This window comes from Bemisia tabaci, chromosome 1, assembly GCF_918797505.1.
Source record: "Bemisia tabaci chromosome 1, PGI_BMITA_v3".
Taxonomy (NCBI): domain Eukaryota; kingdom Metazoa; phylum Arthropoda; class Insecta; order Hemiptera; family Aleyrodidae; genus Bemisia; species Bemisia tabaci.
Genome location: NC_092793.1, coordinates 72,351,095 through 72,368,201, shown reverse-complemented (window position 1 = coordinate 72,368,201; position 17,107 = coordinate 72,351,095). Strand labels below are relative to the sequence as shown.

The window sequence follows — 17,107 nt, the reverse complement described above, 5'->3', positions numbered from 1 at the left end:
CGGCCCGTTACAATGGACTGACCCTGTAGGCGTTCCTGTTGTTCAGGCCAAAAAAGCAATGTGCGTGCCGCAGGTACCCGTTGCGCCGTCAGATTTTTGTGTATGCAACACGGACATCCCTTAGGCACGAATAGTTGCATTCGTCGCTTCAGGCGTCTATTCTTGGACTTTATTTCTATTTGAATCGTCACGTCGCAACTCGTCTTTCCGAGGTTGCATCCATTAACTTTCATCAAATTTTCAATATTAATTACTCATATTGCCAAGAAGAAAACTAAAAGGAACGAGAGAAAGTTAGACAAAGTCTTTTCAATTTAGGCTGATTCTGGTTAAAGTCCATGTTTACATAAAATACTACTTTATTTGACTATTTATCTGGCACTGACGATCAACTACGGAGTCATTTACCAAAAAAAAAACCCCGGCCAAAATTACTATGGAGAAGGGGGGGGGGGTAATATTTAATGTCCAATCCTCACTAACCGAACGGTTGAAAAAACAAACAAAAAATTTAAAGGTAGAAATTTTCCCTCGTGTTTAGAGGGGGAAAAAATTTAAGTCGATGACTTTGAGGAACGAGAAACTGACATCAGGGACGTAAAAATACTCGCAAGCATAGGGACAACAAGGATTAAGATGGAAAATCCAGAGATGCTGTAGGCAGCACCGGGTGGAAAAGGAACGGCAAGGGGGGGGGGGGGGAGGCGCAGACGTGTGAGAGAAAGGTGTGGGGTTTGGGTAAAAATAAAACTCAGTCTGGACGGAGCATCATTGCTGATTACAGGGTCGCCAAGTTGAAAGACAAATTCCAGCGAACCACGCTTATTTCGTGGAGTTTGTATCGATTGTGGCAAACATGACTGCATTTCTAGACGAATAGAGTGATTACTTGGATAGAGAGGGAAATAGAGCGGGATAGGATTGACCATGATCGTCGGACGGAAGGAAACACTTCTATTATCAGGCAACTCCCTTCCTCCGCCACCTCTGAAGAGAATTACACAGATCGGAATGTCAATGTCCGACGTGTCGCAGCCGTACGGTTTTGGCGGCGATACGATCTAAAAAAAAAAAATTCAAATTGGCTGTGCACAGAACGGAATAGGCACTAGAGACAGCGGCCTTGCAAAAGGAAAACGCTGCGTTGCGTTGTCAAATACTGAAACTTTCGCGAAAAATATCGATCAGGCGCCGCTTTTCTGATGTTTTTGACATTTTTCGTGGGTTTCCAATTTGACGGAGTCCACCATAAATCTCCCGATAGCCAAAATTCTACCGCCCATACGTCGAAAGCAGCCAGCAGTCGCCGGCAATTTGCAAACGGCATGCATGTTAACTCGTCAAATTGCAATAATTCGCATCAACGAAGTAAAGGCTTCATCAGTGTCATTGTGCACAACTTCAAAAGTATCACCTCCGCTTCAAGCGCCTTCAAATCTGGATGATATACTCTCCGCTTTACCGGGCAGTTAGTTTAGTTGCCTATTCAAACCAAACCTAACTTGTGTCACTGATTTCACTAGGTATACGCAACTGACAATGAGTGATGAGTGTGCTAGCTGGTATCATGCGTTCAATAGGAAAAAAAGACCGTTTGAATTCCGAGCATACCCATCAGTGCTTCCTTTTTTGTTTCTTGACACTTGTGAATCTGTATTCAAGACAAATAAATTTCAATTCGCCGGCGATTGCTAATTGCCTCCGACAAGCGTCCGCAAAGTATTGAGCATAACTGTAAAAGAAATTCGAGTTTTCCTGGTAATCTTTTTTAATTTCAATTTTATTTCACAGCTTCTTTACTGTGTTCTTTCCTCATTTCCCTCCCGGTGGCTCCCGGAAGCAGGAGGCCTGGCAACTGTGAGAGTTGCGACCTTCCCCATCTTCCTGCAAACGTCGCGTCGTCGGCCAGGACGAGAGCGAGAGGAAGGGTGAACGAGCGTGGCGAGGCGCGGCAGTCGGGAAAAGACTCCAAAATCCTCACGAGTCTGTAAAAGAGACCCCGGCACAGCCAGCCGCGCCGAACAATGAATAGAGTCAATAGCAGAGGTTGGACAAAATTTGGAAAATTTAGATACTTATAACTGAGTTTATACGACATTTTGAGGTTTTATGATTGGTTCCATTGGTTTTCTTGTAAAATTTTCTTCTATAGGCAATCCTTGAAATTTAAAATTTGACGAAATAAACATCATAATCGGTAGTTTAAATACAACATTTCATATCCGACCTCTCTAATTGATTCGATCCACTGAGCGCCACCGCCGCTCGCGTCGAAACAGGAAACGGGAGGGAGAAAGGGATGAGCTCCAACACATCTGGATCCAGGACTGGAGGTGAATCTGGCTCCCTCCCCCACCGCCTCAACAACCACCTCTTGGTCTTGGGACACCTCAATCGCACCGGGATCCTCTCTATTTACGTTAATACAGAGGATACAAAGTGTTGCTTGGACTTAATTTGGACCGTGTTAAAAGTGAAGCTTCGGCATTTTCGAGAACGATTCGATAGTCGATCTACCAATTGAAAATTTCTGAATTACCTACAAGAAATTTCTTGGGAATAATCCTGTTGCACGGATATGAAGTGATAGGGGTTGTCCCTTAAAATTGTGGTCTCACCCCAATTTGTTGGATGATATAGACATTTTAAATTAATCGTGGAGGAACCGCAACTCAAGTTGGGGTATAGTAACATACTTTATTGGGGAGGCCTTTCTGGAGGCCTGGAAAAATTAAATTTTCTTACGCAGATTATATATGAAGTTAGGAGTGTATTTCAGACTTCCCCAATGCGCTCATCGTGATTTTTGAGCCATTTTGTATGAGAATTAACTCTTCCATTTGTCTAGCTGAAGTTTGCAACAGACCCATTTCCAAGCACCACATCGCCTCGTAGTGCGTCGGGTATTTTTTACACAAGATCTGAACTCTACAAATACTGCCGTGCTAAGGAAGAACGCCGTACGAACATTCGATCAGAGTTGTCGAATTCCCCCCATATAAAACATGCATTTTTGAGGAAACTTATGCGTATTTTCCCTTGAGATTCTCAGGCATTTCAGGTTAAGTTGCGAACAAAATCCTCTAAAAAACCCGAAGAAAAATATTCTTAAATATTCCTAAAAATTCGTGATTTGTCGAAGGAAATTTGACAACGCCTGATGGCTCATACGGCGTTTTTCCCTAGCACGGCAGCGTAGTGCGTCGGGTATTTTTTACACAAGATCTGAACTCTACCGATATGACAATAAGTCCCTGATCATAAAACTGGCGTCGTCCATGCCGCTGGTCGCATCTCATTGTGTGGCCAGTTTCGGTGTTTTTTGAGCCGGGTTGACCTGTGAACCGTGAGCCCAGATTGGATCCCAGACACTGCGTTCCCGCGATTGTGCTTGTGCCTGCCTTGCCTTATGGTAATGTGGGCGAGTCGTCGCGTCGTAACGAGTGAGCTCAGAGTGGTGGGAAAATAATTGCTTCGAAAAGCGGGATTCCAGTGAAATCTTCCCCTCTCTCCCGCTCGCAGGATTTCGGCCCTCGGGTGATGACCTATGATTCATGTCAGATTCTCATGCGCGCCGCCCTTTTCCCTTCAGATTTTTATTCCTTCGTGCTTCTCTTCGATTTCGATTTTTCCCCCTTGTCTATTTTTACGGAGGATTCCAGTGATCATACTGAAATTCGGTAAGTCAAAGAGGAGGGAGAAAGAGGGAAGGAAATGAGGAAAGAAGAACGACATTACGGCTCAAACTGCATAATGGCGGATGCTTCAAAATTCAAAAATTTTCAGGAGGAGCCCCCCGGAACCCCGTTCCACTCCCCATTCGAGGTGTCTAGATCCGCCTATGATCGAAGTATGATTCTGATACCTCCCCTTAAGAACTCCCCGGTGCCCACGTACCAAACACTTCAGATGCTTTTTCTGAAAACCGCCAGGCTCGAACGCAGGTTTTATAAACGTCGGGCCAGCGATTTTTGACGATAACCGATGTGTTTGGGACACGTAATAGATCAGATCTTGAGATTTTCAAGGAATTTTGCACAGAAATGGTTAAGAAATTCAAGAATTAGTGCAAATTTGAGAGCCTCGGTCTGTAAGTCTGTACGTGGGACAGGCGCTATAGAATGCTCGCTAAAATTGTGTCCGGAGATTGAGCTACAAAAGAGAGATGATAGAACTGGGTCTAAGAAGAACAATAAGCGAAATGAGACCAACAGTACTGCCATGCTAAAGAACGCCGTATGACCGTCCAGACGTTGCCGAATTTCCTTCGACAAATCACGGATTTTTAGGAAAATTTGTAAATATTTTTCTTTTGACTTTCCAGAGAATTTCGTTCGGGATGTGATCCGAGGTGTCTGAAAATTTCGAAGAAAAACATTCATAACTTTCATTAAAAATAAATATTGTCTGAGAGGGAATTGGGCAACATTTGAAGGCTAATACGGCAATTTTCCTTGTGGCACGTCAGAGTATACAGCAGAAAACTAATCCGTGATTTTCTCTTACGATCATGCGCTTAAATGTAAGACAAGGCAGTTCACGGTGCGGTGTGCCCAAAACAAGAAATTAAAACAGTTAGGAGGGTGGAGGGAAAGGGGGAGAGGCGGTTGTGGCGGGCTATGCTGCCGTGCTAAGGAAGAACGCCGTATGAACATTCGAGAGTTGCCAAATTTCCTTCGATATAATGTTCATTTTCGAGAAAAATGTTGAATATTTTTCCTTGAAAGTTTCAGAAGTTTTAGATCAAATTACAGGCAAAATTATCAAAGAAATTGGTAGACAAATATTCAACAATTTTCCTGAAAATTAGTGATTTGCCAGGAGAAATTTGGCAATGCCTGAAGGCTCATACGGCGTTTTTACTTAGCACGGCAGTATGCTCCCAGAATTTTTGATCCTTGAACATAAAGAGCCTTTCGGTTATCCGTTACGCGGCACGCGGTGAGGTACAATCTCTTCATGTGAAAACGCGTACTCGTGATCGGGTACTCACGCACGCGTACGTGCGTACACGATTGCCAAACTGCTTCGACTCTCCGAAATCTGTCCTTCTAATTCCGGCCAAAAGGAGGAATATTCGATCCGATATGACAACAAAATTAAAGCATCCGTATTTTACTCCAATCTAAAACGAATTTATTTGGGGCGGAGGTACAACAAATGAAAACATAATAAGATCTATGGTACTCGTTGAAAAAAAAGAGCTTTGCTTTAGCTTTGAGCATCTTGAAGGGAATTCTGAGAGGTATTGGTTTGGAAAATAGAATAAAGGATTTGCAAATCTCCGAAATGTTGTGAATTACGAGTTGACAATGAAATTACTGAGAGAACTGAGCATGAAGATATCCTTGGTTTCTAAATTGAAAAATTATGGGAGGAAATACGACAAAATAACCTAATCTGCTAAAATACAAGTGTTTAAACGGGAAAGGCCGCCAGATGATGTCACAAGGCGGCGCAGTTTCTCACTTTTAAATCTATTTTTCAACAATTTCCCATTTCAAAAAAAATTATGAAAAACACTGCGAACTCAGCTCATTAAGCACTGATGAATCAAGAAAAATTTTGTGTACAAATTCTCCTTTAAGGAATGATGAAGAGATGAATAGAATGAACCAAAACAAGAGTGAGAAATCGCATACACCCCAGGCTATTTTGTGAAGTTTATCACAAAAATTTCGCACACCTGTTTCTTTTTCACGGGCGGTTGACACATTTTCTGTACTTCCGTACCGACCTTTCAAAATCGTACTTTTTCAGTGCATCCATACTTTTTCAAATTTGTGGAATTGCGATGATTCATCGCGTTTAAAAATCGCTGCACTTTCTCTCCAGGAATTCAATGCGGCGAGTTCTCTCGGTATGCGAGAACAATAATTGCTCGAAAAAATGCATTAGCTGCCAAAAATGTCCTGAGTTGAGTCTCGTGATTAATGTCCCGATCCGCCGCGAGAGGCCGCGCGGCTCTGCGGAATGTCAGCTCGATTCAAAACTCTGACCAGAAAGGCAGCGAGCGAGTCAAGTGACCTATTGCATCCCGTACTTGACCGCGATTTCCATACGTAAAAACCTGCGACACACACACCACCGATTCTCCAAGATTTGCGTCGCTGAGGACAATTCAAAAAGGTTGGAAATATTGACGGCTTAGGATCGTATCCATGCACTGGACTGTTAAGGAAAAGCGCCGCACAGTGGATCAAGTCAACGGGAGAGGTCGGACAAAATTGGGAAACTTAAAAACACTTACAACTCTGTTCGTACAAAACTTTAAGGATCTAAAAGTGGCTCCATTCCATTGGTTCCCTCGTGAAATTTTCTTCAAGATACACCCCTTAAAATTTCAAATGTGACGAAGTAAAAATATAATGTCCGACCTCTTTGATTGACTCGATTCACTGTGCGCCGTAAGAGCATTCGAATGATGCCAAATTACCTCCCAGAAAATGTTTAGTTTTGAAGAGAGTTATGCATACTTTATCCTTGAAATTTTCAGAGATTCCAGACTAAATTGCAAATAAAATTCTCTGAAAAATTTGAGGGAAAATATTCACAAGTTTCTCAGTACATTCGTCCTTTACTGAATGAGCTATGGAAACGCCTGAAGGCACATACGGCGTTCTTCCTAAGCACGGCAGTATGGTCGTTCCTTGAACAGGTTTTTCCTTGCGGACAGGAGACCTCCTGCGGTTTACATCGTGTTAAACGGACACTGAAAAAAAAGTATCTTGGTTCAAAGTCCACACTCTTAAAAAGTTTGACAAGAAAAACTACTTTTGATTCAATCGGATTTTCGCTTGAATCGAGAGCCAAGCCTCTTGATTAAGCGGATTTCCTTGTGATTCAAGAAATAATCCGATGGAATCAAGAGTATTTTTTCTTTTCAAACTTTTGAAGAGTCTGGGCTCTGGATCCAAGAGTTTTTTTTTTCCAGTGAAAGCTGAGGGAAGCCTTTAAAGTAACATCATAAAAGGCAATTTTCACGAGACTTGAGAAAATTCACGAATGTGACTTAAAAAATGGGTTCTAGTAAGGGATAACGATGATTTGTCACTGTAAAAAAGTCAGATTTTGAAAATGTTAAGTCTTAAATTAGGAATAAAAATAAAAAGAAGAGACTTACTTCTGGATGGTCTTTAACTGGCACATATACTTTCTCTGTTAACGTGACTACATTTCCATCTGCTTCTGGTAACACTAGAGGTTCTTTTTTCACACCATTAACTTGAAATAGATTTGATCGGACTTTTGCTATTTCTGAAACAGAAAAAAATCAGAACGATAAGGTAAAAAATGAAATTAGAAAAGGCGTCATTGATGCAATGTTCAGAATCTGCTTAGGGTGTATTGGCATTGACAGCATCCACCTTGGATCTCTCATTCTTGCTTGGAACTGTCCACGCGCGTGAATGAGATCCGAGCAACTTAAAATAAATATTTGCATCACGGACCGCATGCTGAGAGTTCTCTTGCCCCAAAAACACACACACTGATACAAGAGGTGCAGAGAATCGGTAATTAGAGAGAATGACGCGATTGGAATTATTAAGATTTGAACGATTACCCAACTACACGACATTGAACTTTCGCAAATCTCCATTTCCAGTTGCCAAAAAGTGTCATTTGATCCTGTTATTAGTTGCAGAAAAAATACACCGTTGCCAAAAATGACTGCATGATTCCGCTTTCCGTTTTTAAGGAAATAACTCCCCAAAAATATTCACCTATTGATTGTTACTCGTCAGTCAAAATGCATAGGCGGATCAAAGTGGGCGGCGTAGGGGGCGTAAGCCTCCCTCCGTTCGCCTATAAAAAATCAAGAAGAACAGGGAAGAAAGAAAGAAAGGAGGAACGGAAGAAAAAAGAAGGAAAGTCGCTTATATTTGGTAATTATTCATGACAAAATTGACTCAAACTGCATATCAGGTGCTTCAAAATTTCAAAAATTTTCTATGGGAAGCCCCTTTCCGCCCCAGGGCCGGATTTACCTACTTGCCGCCCATGGGCCGCCTGTATTTTGCCGCCCCCTTCTCATTAGTTTTGAAACATCGATAAAAATCATCAAATGAACGTGCCAGCGAGGGAGGGGTGCATAAGACGCGTTTACTCGTGTTGGACACATTTTTTGCGAAAGCCCTGTCAACACTACTAGCAAAAGTTCACGGAACTTTGCGCGAAAGTCAAATTTCGTAAACCTATCTCTGCGTGGACAAAGCCTTCCATTCATAAGAAATGAACGAAAAAATTATGAAAGAACAAACATAAATGTGGATCAATGATTTTAACTTCCGCCGCCGAGCCGCGCTGACCGCACCGTGTTTGGCGCAATGCGTGAAGTATTCCGACAGTCTTGTAGGCGCTGTGAGTTTCACGCCAACCGCTGCTGAACGCACTGTGTTTGACGCAATGCGTGAAGTATTCACGCAGTCTTGTAGGCGCTATCCGTTTTACGCTGACCGCAATGACCGCACTCTGTTTGATGCAATGCGTGAAGTATTCGTGCAGTCTTGTAGGCGCTAATATGTGTTACATGCCGATCGCCGCGCCGAGGGCTTCTCCTTTTCATCTCAAGTCCTCGTCATCATTTCTCTCTAAGTCGCGCCGTTCCGGGCCAAATTGCGTGTTTTAACTATTTGGTTTCTCTCTTAACTTGAATAATTAAAGGTGCTGTCTCTTGTATCTCTGAAAGACGACAAAATTAGAAATTATTATACTCTCAGGAAATGAGAGATTTTGTCGCCTTCTCTCGTTTGTAATTTTTTTTTCTAAATCCGATTTTTTTATACCTACATTTAAAAAAATTGCAAAATTTGCCGCCTCCTATAATTTGCCGCCATGGGCCGCGGCCCATGTGGCCATCCCCTTAATCCGGCCCTGTTCCGCCCCTCCCCCATTCGAGTATCTAGATTCACCAATGTCACAATGTTGATCATTGCTTTTTCCATTATTCATTTACTTACTTTTAGGGCATTATGATTCGATTAGAAATACCCACATTACCCATTATGAGTATTCTTGGAGGTTTCCATGCACGGAATTTTTCGCGCTGGATTCACCGCAAAGGGCACCGCGTCACGCCCGTATAATTCATAACTTTTCTCAAAGCCGCGCTGTTCCGCTATGGTTTCCAAGACGATCACATTCAATTTGCACGACACGGCACCTAATGCAGAAACACTATAAATCTCCGGCAAATAATTAACGGTGGAGCCCATCCGGCGTCAGCGTATTGCGTAAGCTGGGCACCTCTGAAGCTTTCCGTAGGCGGTGGCGGTGGGTGGGCGAGGAGGGGAGTGGCCTAAAGCTCGGCCGTTGACGACCCATTTAGCCGCGATGAGGGACTGCGCCGGCGCACGGCGGAAGGGGAGGGGCCGCCGCAAAAAGTAGATCAGTGTGCTTTTCTCGGGGGCGGCGGACCGTCAGCTCCTCGGTCTTGGGACCCACTCGGGGCGTCGCGCTGGATCGGAAGGATGTGGGACTCACCTGGGATGGGCCCCGGCCCCGGAGCACGACGGCGCGGCGCACAGCGGCGAGCAGTGGGAAGGGCGCTTGAAAAAAGAGTCGTAGCGCGCGCCGTGGGTATGAAAATTATGTGTCGTCACACCTGATCCAAGCGAGTGGCCTCGTCAAGTGACCGTCAGGTTTCAGTAAGTCCTCCACGCCGTCGCCGTCTCCGTCTCCATCCCTTCCAACTCAAACAGACGTTCATCCGCGGTAGGAAATACGGAAATTTTTCACGGGGGGAGGGAAATGATTCGTCTCATCAGAAAAAAAAGGTGCGTTTCCTTCGGAAAATACACTTGAAAAAGTACTTAAGATTATTGCCAATCTCTAGATTCCAATATTAAACCAAGATGGCCAAGAGAGTTCATAGAAAAGCTATCTTCCGCAAAAATGAATAGATTTACGCAACAAATGAGCAAATATGCGTGGAGAAAAAAAACTTCGTGCGTGGGACCCGAAGTTGAGGTCACATGATTTCTGAAGTTTTCGGATCACGCATCTAAAAACTTGAGGTCCAGCTGCCGAAGTTCGGGTCAGACATCTGAAGTACTTCGATATATACCGAAGGGTTCGGGTCACACATCTGAAGTACTCCGGTACATACCGAAGTGCCTCGGTGTCTGACCTGACTCTCGGCAGCTCGATCTCAAGTTTTCGGATGCGTGATCAGAAAACTTCAGAAATCCATATGATCTCAAATCCGGGTCGTATGCACGAAGTTTTTTTCTCCGTGTATACTTCACAAACGACGGATCGTAAAATTTGTGATAGTGTACCACTCTGGACGATTTACATTCATAGGTTGACTGCCCTTTTGGGCCCTACAAGCTCCACGATCTAACCTCAAAATTAACGACGTCTCCATGCTCTCCCTACGTGGGTACCTTGCCTTACTGTTCTCTCGAGTAGGGTGAGGCCGCAGTGGCTTCAGAGACGCGGCGCCCACCGTGCGTCGGAGAGTGGGCTCGGAGCAGGAGGCAAGACATGGCGTAACATCTCGAGCGACAGAATTAAACGGTTGGCAATATGGAAATAGGAAAGGGGTGGCAGTGGAAAAGGCGCTGGGTGCAGAGCACTTTGTCAGAGGAGGAGGAGGCAGCGTCCAGGCTCCCGCCCAAAAGGATGTGGACATTGGCCACGCTTGGCCGACTCGTCGCTGCCACACGCGGAGGCTGACGGACACGGCGACATGCGACCGCGACACCCGGCAAGCCCCGACCCCGGACTCGGATACTACTGTGCTAAGGAAGAACGCCGTATGAGCCTTCAGACGTTGCCAAGTTTCCTCCGAGAAATCAAGAATTTCCGGGAAAATTGATACGTAATATGCTTCCGATTTTTTAGACAATTTTGCTCGTAATTTGGTCTTAAGTGTCTGAAAATTTCAATGAAAAATATTGATAAGTTTCTTCAAAAATAAATATTTTCCGAGAAGCAATTTGGCAACATTCGAATGTTCATACGGCGTTTTTCCTTAGCACGACAGGACAGTCAAGGGCTCGAGGAGAACGACTCAATTCATCAGCCCCCGCGAGTCCGAGTAGTGCGACCCCGCTCACAAGGCCGCAAAGTTCCCCATAAAAACTCCGCCATGAAAAGGACAGTTGTGGGCATTTGAACTGATAGGAAACGTGTGCAACGCCTTGGCTCCACGAGACGTTTCACGGGATTTTTTCCCGAGTTCTAATCGAAGGATTGGAACTTCTGGGCTTTTTTCCCCCCATTAAACAACACAAAAAAATTCTCTTTTTAAATCGTTCCTGGGACTCCACAATGACTCTTAGTCAATTGACTAACTCAAAATTTTCCCCAACTTCGCAAGTGAGATTTTTCCCTGGGACAAATCCCATGGAAAGACGTTCCGTGGAGTCAAGGCCCAAGAGAATAAAATCAAGTGAAACCAAAAGGCACGCTAATTCTATGCATCACAGTTAAGAATTTTTGTGTTTGGTGTTACTCTGTGTTACTTTTTTGTGTCAGATCAACCCAAAGGACTTGGTTCCTCAACACAATTTTGTGTAAAATCGACCCAAACCGTAGGTCACTCTGCGATATCGGATGACGAAGAAGTCATGTGGAACTTATGTACTTTTATTCGTCTCCCCAAACATGGAGGTCGCGACTTGCGAAGTTGCGAGTGGCTAGCGCTAGGTATACTTCAAGCTTCGATCTTGGCGACTAATTTTCAACGAGGTCTCAGATTTCCAACACGAGGATTCGGTCGATTCGACACAGGGCAAACTAACACAAAAATCATCAACCAACAGCTTGTGTTACTTAGTGTTTTACTTCCCATCTGAACGCAAGATGTTGGTTACTTCTTCTTACTGTGACATAGTTCCTTTTGAATTCGCACTTAGTTCCGTTTGAGTCCTTGGATCGGAGGCTCAGATACATCGCTTACCTTTCTGTTCCGCGTTTAAGTCTATGGACGCATTTAAAAGTTAAAAAGACAAATGGAGGGGAATTTCTGCTGGAAACTGAAAAACAGGAAAAGATCAATGCATTGCAACGGGCTCTAATAGCAAACCACCTACAAAATATTGCAGGAGTTTCCGTTAACAATATTCAGGGACGGAAACTGAGGCCAATAAAAAAGAAGGCCGTCGCTTCCCATTTTTAAAATTGGCCTCCCCATTTTAAAAGCCCCTTTTCCCTCAGAAATTTCAAAAATAAGACTTCTTCAACGCTCCATAGGTATGCATTGGCGCGAAAAACACTTAACTTTTATATAGCGATTTTATACAAATTATCCGTAATTTTTCCAGCATTTTCCCTCTTTTTTTCTCTAACAGATTTTAAAGAGAACGATAACGTTGGTCGATTTTCTACGGTTTTGGTCACATTTTTGGTGCTTTCTTCCTCTATTCATGGATGCGTAATTTTCTTGTCTATGCAGATAAGCTTTAATTATTCTCTTACAATTGATATAAAAGAGAAGAGCTTCTATATTGGAATATTTACGTTGCAATGACGCGCTGTGCAGGAGCTTTGGCGGCCGTTGGCCGAGGCAGTAAGATTGCACGCTCTGACGACAGCAATTTATAAGCCGTGGAGACAAATCATTGATAATCGGCCTTTGGTTCCTCTGTGGAATCCGAGGGGCCGCAGCATCTGGCGCTAACAACTCCGCGATCACCGTCAACGCTGCCATTTGGCGTAAAAAGGCCATGTTCAAAACCCCCCCTCACGGCTCGCGCCCGGATGTTCGGCTTCAATCTCGCTCCGTGCGGCAGCAGTGCTCGCTACGAGCGGCATTTTTGGCTCCGTAACACCGATTGACGAGTGCTCCGCCGTCATACAACTAATATGACAATACGAGCTCGTTTGCCCAACTTAACTTGGCACAGGTGACCGACCGGCGTTGCCGATACTTACACTGGAAAAAAGTTACGGCTACAGAGACAAACCGTCCGTTCCGGGCTCGGAGGCCAGAAATTCCGGATACTGGAGCCGTAGCTTCGATTGCTCCGGTTGCTACACCCGGAACTTTCGGTCTCTGAGCCCGGAACGCGGACGATATGTCCAGCCCGTAAGTACGGCTTCCACGGCCGGAGGTTTTTTTTTTTAGTGTACGATTCGCACGAAAATATTACTCCTTAAGCATGATGTTGGCCTACAGTGATTCCTCAGGACGCAAGAGTGGCGAAATTTTGTTGTCTCAAAAGTTCCTCCGATTTGCTGCCGTGCTACGGAAAGACGTCGTGAGAACATTCAAGAGTCGCCAAATTTTCCCGGTTAAAACCTATGTTTCTGAGAAATATTATATGTATCTTTCCCTAAATTTTCAGATATTTGAGAAAAATTGCTAAAAAAATTCTCTGAAAAATTCGAAGAAAATTATTCACAATTTTTCAAATAAATATGTTCCGTATTGAAGAAAATATAGCAACGCAGGAAGGCTCATACGGCGTTTTCCCTTAGCACGGCAGTATGGACCAAAGAAGTTTCCGACTGCATGCGAATGTGGCAGAGCGGAGCAGGGGTGGAAAAAAGGCGGCCCGCCTTTGGTCGCGTGCGAAAACGGGAAGCCGCCGCCCGCCGCGCATCAACATGAAAATCGCGTATTTTCCGCAGAATCGAGTGAAAATGGCACACATTCATTTTGCGAAATTGCTGTGAAAATCACGTAATAATTGCAACATAGCGGACATTCGTACGTGAAAGGCGAACCAAAGGTCTTGAAATTGTTTTTTCTTAAAAATGCTATCTGCACCCCTGACGCGGAGAAAAAAATATTGGATCACTTAGAATGGAAGATATTCCTGGAAATCAAAAATTACCCCAGTTTCGACAAAGTTGGCTACAAAGTCCAGACAAAGTGATCAGTCCTGCCACGCATTGCCCCCTCCCCCTCCCATCACACACTCAGAACAAAAAAGAGACCCAATTCGTCATTTCTCAGTTGAAAGCACGTATCTTCGTTCTGAGGTTGCAAAATCAACTAAAACAAAATTCACTTGTTTCCAAATTTTTATTACACAAATATTTCTTTCAAAATTTTCACTGACTTAAAAAATAATTAGCTGAGAAGTCTGTAAGAGCGTCAATGAGAAATTCTAAATAGTTTCCAAGTAAAAATACAAATTATCAGGAGGAAAGTTGCAATGTTGCATTATAGTTATGTTCTTTCATCTGAGAAACGACTGGTCATTTACTCGCCCGCAGCAACACGATAAAAATTGACGGTCCAGTAAAAAAAACGCGTCCCGCCAGGACACATTTCGCTGTAGGTCTTTGCAAACAATTTGAAGACAAAAACGGACAAAAAAGAGAGGAATGTATAGTTTGCGCTTTTAAGCTGTGAAGAACTTAGCCGCATGACCGCCTTTTTTGAATAAAGCACTTAGACTCAAACTGACTGACACTGAATGACGGGTGCCTGAGAGTGCAATCTGAACTCCGTTTTGCGATAGGGAACTTTGATTCGTCCATAAAATCACTTATCAGTACTGGCAAAATAATGATACATACAAATGCTGTTTTGGGAAAATCAGGGTGTCTACTAAAACAGGTTGGCCAAAAATCAGTACTTCTACAGTCCTTTTTCAGTACATTCCAAAGAAATTCAGTACCTCCTCAGCAGGAAAATTCAGTACTTTTTCAGTACTTTCAATTGACGAAATTCGAAAAATTTCAATACCTCGCTCAAATTGTGATAACAATGAAAAAAAATCTGACTTCTTGCGAATTCCGCACTTTTTCAGTGCTTCTGGACCGCCCTTAAAAAATCAGTACTATTTCCGGACTTTCAGACATCCTGAAAATGAGCCATAAATGGTAGTTCCCTATTGCAAAGTGGTTCAATTGCAAAGCGGGTACTTCTTGAGGGTCGGGTAACTACAGCGGGATAGCAAGACATTTTTTAAGTGGGGATCTACGTTCGGAAATTTCTCATTGTAGGGGGAGGGGGAGTTAAATGGTAAACCTTCCTATAAATCACGACAAACGCCATTTTTTTAAAAAAAATGATTCAGCCAAAAGGAAGGCGAGGGTTCAGGCCTCCCTGTACCATCTCGCGGACCCTAGCAACGCCATTGTTGACGTAACTCATAATTTCCCTCTGCGCAACAAGCACAGTTTTCTTGGGATGACTGATCCAATCAATCTCCGCATGCATACATTTTTATTTTTTGGCTGCAGGCCCCACCGAGGTAGAGGCCATAAAATCAGCTGGAAAAAAACTTATTTTTGTTTTCTTTCGATCAGTACGACTACAGTCGCAACTTTAGGCGATATATTTAGAGCCCTGTCCCTACTCAGAAACGCATGAGTGAAAAAATAAGGTAACATCGTAAATATAGGTGCTCGAGTGACATTATGAGCTATTAAAGGAACGAACGCTCGTCGGGACGGAAACACTAAATTTCACCGCGTTTTCTTTCATTGTTTACAGTTCTTTCATGATAATAATACTAATATATAATAATAGGATTTAATTGGAGAGCGGAGAGAAAAGCTGGGGTAGGGTGTGAGGGGGGGGGGGGGGGTTAAGGGCTTCGACCTCGGCTTCTGGCGGCGCGATACTCCTATTAACCTCATTCTTGGCTATTGTTTATGAAACTCGCGCCTATTGTACTGTTGCGGCTCAATGGCCGTTTATGCGGAACAGATGCTTCACCAACGAACGCGCTGGATAAATCCTCGACCAAGAAAAACGCCTCCCCCGAAAATTGCCTACGAGAAAAGCGAAAATGGAAATTGGTCCGCACTTGCCAAGGTTACGAGGAGAATCTTCCAGTCACTCGAGTATCCAGTATTTCTCGTAGGTAAGGATGCCAATCTCTATTTTTGTGGCAGAATTAAGGATGATTATTTCTTTGTTTTCTCTGGTATAATCAATCATGTCTGAGATCAATATATCCTTCTGAAAAAACATACGTTTTTTGGAATTCGAAGGTTTTCAACAAAGCGAATAAAACGGGTTCTCTTGTTTTCCTCGCATTCGCAATTTCGACGCTTACGTGATTTAGACTGCATTTTGCAATTTGGAACTATAAATTCTGGCTCTTCTGGAAAAACACTTATGTGCATGGGGAAACTAATGGCACATACGTTGTTTTTAAACCGTGCAAGAATTTATAGTTTCAAATTGCAAAATGTAGTCCATTTGGAAAACAATCGGTTCAATTACGCTGAGAGGAAAGGTGCAGGCATCGCCTCTGGAGACTGGATCCATTCCTCGGAAAGAAGTATGAATAGGCTACTCGTCCTGAAAACGAAACTTGGAACTTTAAACTGCCCTGCGGATGCCGACGAGGGGAAGGGGGCGGCAGGGAAGCAGAGCGGAGAGGAGAGGAGGGATTTTAAAAGCTGAGACGCTAATAATCCGACAGCGGGAGTGATATTAATGAAGATCTCATTTGAGGAGGCGCGAAGAATTAGGCGAAGAAACGAGACTCGATAGGATGATCGCCTCGGGAGCCACGGTTGACGGGCGCCTCGCGCGGCTATTTTCGGGCTCCCTTTCCCTTTATTGAACGCACAATATTTTGAGCTTTTTGTCGGTTCCTGGATTCAGCCTCTAATATTCTCATCGTCTGCACGAAGGCTGAGGTGACTGCTGTATATTGATGCTTATTACTGACAAAAAGAAATGTCTGAAAGAGAATTGGACTGCGTTTAGCAGAAATGAACCGAGCCACATCAGCCAAAGCCAAAGATTGAGCAACTTAACTTTTACGAGAGAACCTTTCTGCGGATCTCTTAGAAAATTTTGAGAAATTTGCTTCTTAATATGCAGTAAATTCGCTTAAATTTGCACAATAATCCGCAAAACCTTTGGCGACAGAGGGTTATGGATGAGATTAGGGGATGCCAGCTCCCTGACGACCTGTGACAGGACCGAGTTTTGTGGCGGTTAGGCGTCGCAGAGCGCTCTGTGAGAGCGACTCTTATGTATGTATCCGCAAAACCGTTTTCTCGTAAAAAAAATTGAATTGTCCAATTATTTGGCAAAAGCTGATGTGGCTTGGTTCCTTTCTGCTTAACGCGGTCCAATTATGCCTAACTTTAAAAAAAAAATGTTTTTAACATTGGTTTCCGAGACTTTAGTGGTAAACTACAAAAGATCGATCTAAGGTCTTCACTTGATAATCCCCAA

At 43.6% G+C, this 17,107-nt stretch overlaps 1 protein-coding gene across 6 annotated transcripts in view; it reads right to left on the bottom strand.

Moving 5' to 3' along the window:
- how (protein held out wings) overlaps window positions 1-17,107 on the bottom strand; it is a 133,797-nt gene that overhangs the window by 61,263 nt on the left and 55,427 nt on the right. For all 6 annotated transcript variants that reach the window (XM_072306126.1, XM_072306127.1, XM_072306124.1 and 3 more), the window contains exon 2: window positions 7,124-7,257. In XM_072306126.1, coding sequence (XP_072162227.1) covers window positions 7,124-7,257 — 134 coding nt within the window. The remainder of the gene's footprint in view (window positions 1-7,123; window positions 7,258-17,107) is intronic.